The sequence below is a fragment of the Anopheles stephensi genome, chromosome 3 (genome assembly GCF_013141755.1).
Source record: "Anopheles stephensi strain Indian chromosome 3, UCI_ANSTEP_V1.0, whole genome shotgun sequence".
In the NCBI taxonomy this organism is placed as follows: Eukaryota; Metazoa; Arthropoda; class Insecta; order Diptera; family Culicidae; genus Anopheles; species Anopheles stephensi.
This window is the reverse complement of record NC_050203.1, coordinates 60,265,770-60,268,239: the sequence shown is the minus strand read 5'-3', so window position 1 is coordinate 60,268,239 and position 2,470 is coordinate 60,265,770. Positions and strand designations below refer to the sequence as shown.

At 46.6% G+C, this 2,470-nt stretch overlaps 1 protein-coding gene across 1 annotated transcript; it reads right to left on the bottom strand.

Annotated features, from left to right (window-relative positions):
• Nucleotides 1-419: 419 nt before the first annotated feature.
• On the bottom strand, nucleotides 420-949 carry LOC118513512 (larval cuticle protein F1-like). The gene has a single exon (XM_036059368.1). The coding sequence runs from the start codon at nucleotides 886-888 to the stop codon at nucleotides 505-507; it is 384 nt and encodes a 127-aa protein (XP_035915261.1). The 5' UTR covers nucleotides 889-949; the 3' UTR covers nucleotides 420-504.
• Nucleotides 950-2,470: the final 1,521 nt, after the last annotated feature.

Sequence of the window (2,470 nt, the reverse complement as noted above, 5' to 3'; positions counted from 1 at the left end):
TACCATGGCTATTGAAAGTGATCAATTTGCCGACTGCTCCATTGCAGCTCATCAAATGGGGAACGTTCCCTTATTCGTGCAATTGTTACTGCTTGATACTTAAAGAGGCTTTACTACTTCCGGTTGCCATTTCCTAAGAGTGTACTTGCTTCCGGAATCCTTTTTCCACGAATGACGAAGAACAAACGTACATCTTTCCACCTTTTTTCCGCTCCAGAGAGGACATTTCAAAGCATTATTGAATGTCAGTAGGACACGAGGGTCAATGGGAAGAAAAAGAATCTTCTATCGGACAGGGTTGCGTTGCTACATCAAACAAGACGGATGTGTATGAATCACCACTACCGAGAAGCCAACGGAAAATTTTTTGTTCTTTCATTTTTTTTTATCCCAGCAAAGGGAGTAATACTACACTCTGGTTGAAATGCTTAACGGTTTTGATGGTAATTATTTACAACAAACGATCGGGTGTTTTGTGTGAAGATGGTGGCCAATCCTGGTGCCTTACAGCACGTACGGGTAGTAGGAAGCGTACGGCGACGCAGTGTAGGCAGCGGCAAACGGAGCGCTGTAGGCAGCGGCCACTGGAGCCGTAGTGTAAGCGGCAGCAACTGGCGAGCTGTAGGCAGCGGTGTAGGCAGCGGCCACTGGAGCAGTATAGGCGGCAGCAACTGGAGCGGTGTAGGCAGCGGCCACCGGAGCAGTGTAAGCGGCGGACACAACGGCCGGTGCGGTGTATGCAGCAGCCACTCCGTTGTAGTTTCTGGCAATAACCTGCGAGCTCTGGGCGGTCACGACGGCCGGTGCAGCCACGACAGCTGCCGTTAGGGGCTTACCGGCGGCGCAGGCAACGGCGATGGCCACGAAGATGATCACTTTGGCGAACATTTTGAAGTTTTGAGTGGTTGGGTTTGGTTTGGGAAGTTGGAAATGTGAATGCTGATCGTTTGCTGAATGTGAACTGTGTCTTTTGCTAGCTGCGATTGCCATATTTATACTCGATTAATTTTAACCGCGGTACGAAATAAAACGTTTAGACCCGAAATATTGCTCACCCCCCACCGTGGGGAGGGAACATCCCCAACCAAACACATGTATCGCGGTCATCGAACGTCATTGGAGGCCCTGCTCCTTCCCTAGGGTAATGGGGTGGTGCGTAGTGTGTGTTTAATTAAGCATTCCAACCTGATCACGTCGCGTCGGAGCGCGCTGCGATCGGCGCTGGACGTGCTGCGGTGGCGGTCAGACCACGCCAGACCGGAGGACATTGAGCCGTCGACTTCAACGAGGTGTTGCCGTGTGACGTTCTTGCTGTGACGCATCCTACGACGGCATTACACAATGTGTTGGGCAGTCTGAGGGTCGGCGATATCGGGCTACGGAATTGGGTAATGTCACTGTCATCCATGTAAATTAGGTCTGCTGTTGTAAAATTATAAATGAGTATTGTCGGGAAATTAAAATCTTTATTTGTAACAGGAATGCCACTAATGCTATGTTGCTGTACCATTCTGACATTTTTTTATCGTAGGACAATCTTGCAGATTTCTTTCATTGAATGGGTTTATAGAATTAAGACCTGTCACATGAGCATATGTCGACTTTCGGAGTTCCAGAAGTCGGCGAAGGATATAATTGCCACAACCGATTAATGTCGAGACGTCTTTATGGTCCAGGCTGTAAGGCGGCACTCTTCTGAGCTTACCTGACCTTACTTAAGATTTCGATCCTCCCTGTGATAGTCATGAAGTCAAAGACTTTTTGTTTGTCCTTCTACCTATATTCCTCGTGCATAAACAAGTTAGTGAGCTCAATTTCTAAAATCTAAAAAAACGTTTGCTTTAATTTGGAAGTCGATGCAGCCAGCTCAGAACGTAAGACTACGGATAGCTACAGATTCCTTCTATAAAAACGTAAGACCAAGAGTTCATCAGAAGGAAAATTTTGCCATCGATGACAACTTTACATTGCGGTTAAATTTCCTAAGATGGCGGTTATAGCAGTTATAGCAGTTCCTAATACTTTGTCACGATCGTTATTTCTCACTTTCTGAGCAGCGAAATCCAGTGGCGTATTGATCGGAAGAAGCTTGTCTACTATGTGCTCCACATACTTCCAATGGCGATGCTGATGCCAAAGCTCTAGCCTAATTAAAGCAGCGTGTGATAAGGACTGTTTCGGCGTATGTGGAAGGTGACAAGGAGCTGCTAATTCTGACGGTGACCATCGTTGAAAAGCACATGTTGAGAACGCCAGGCTCAATGCTCCATCAGCAGTATTCAGTGTTGACGGACACAATGAGCACTTTGGTTGGATAAAATGGAATCGAACCTGTTGAAGATCGGTTGAATCCGTGGATGGAGGAATGTGTTCCTGGACCAAGTTTCAACACCTAGAAACGGATGCCGGACAATAATGTAAGTTAATACAGAAGATTAAAAAGAATAAAACAATGAGAAAGGAAGCAATA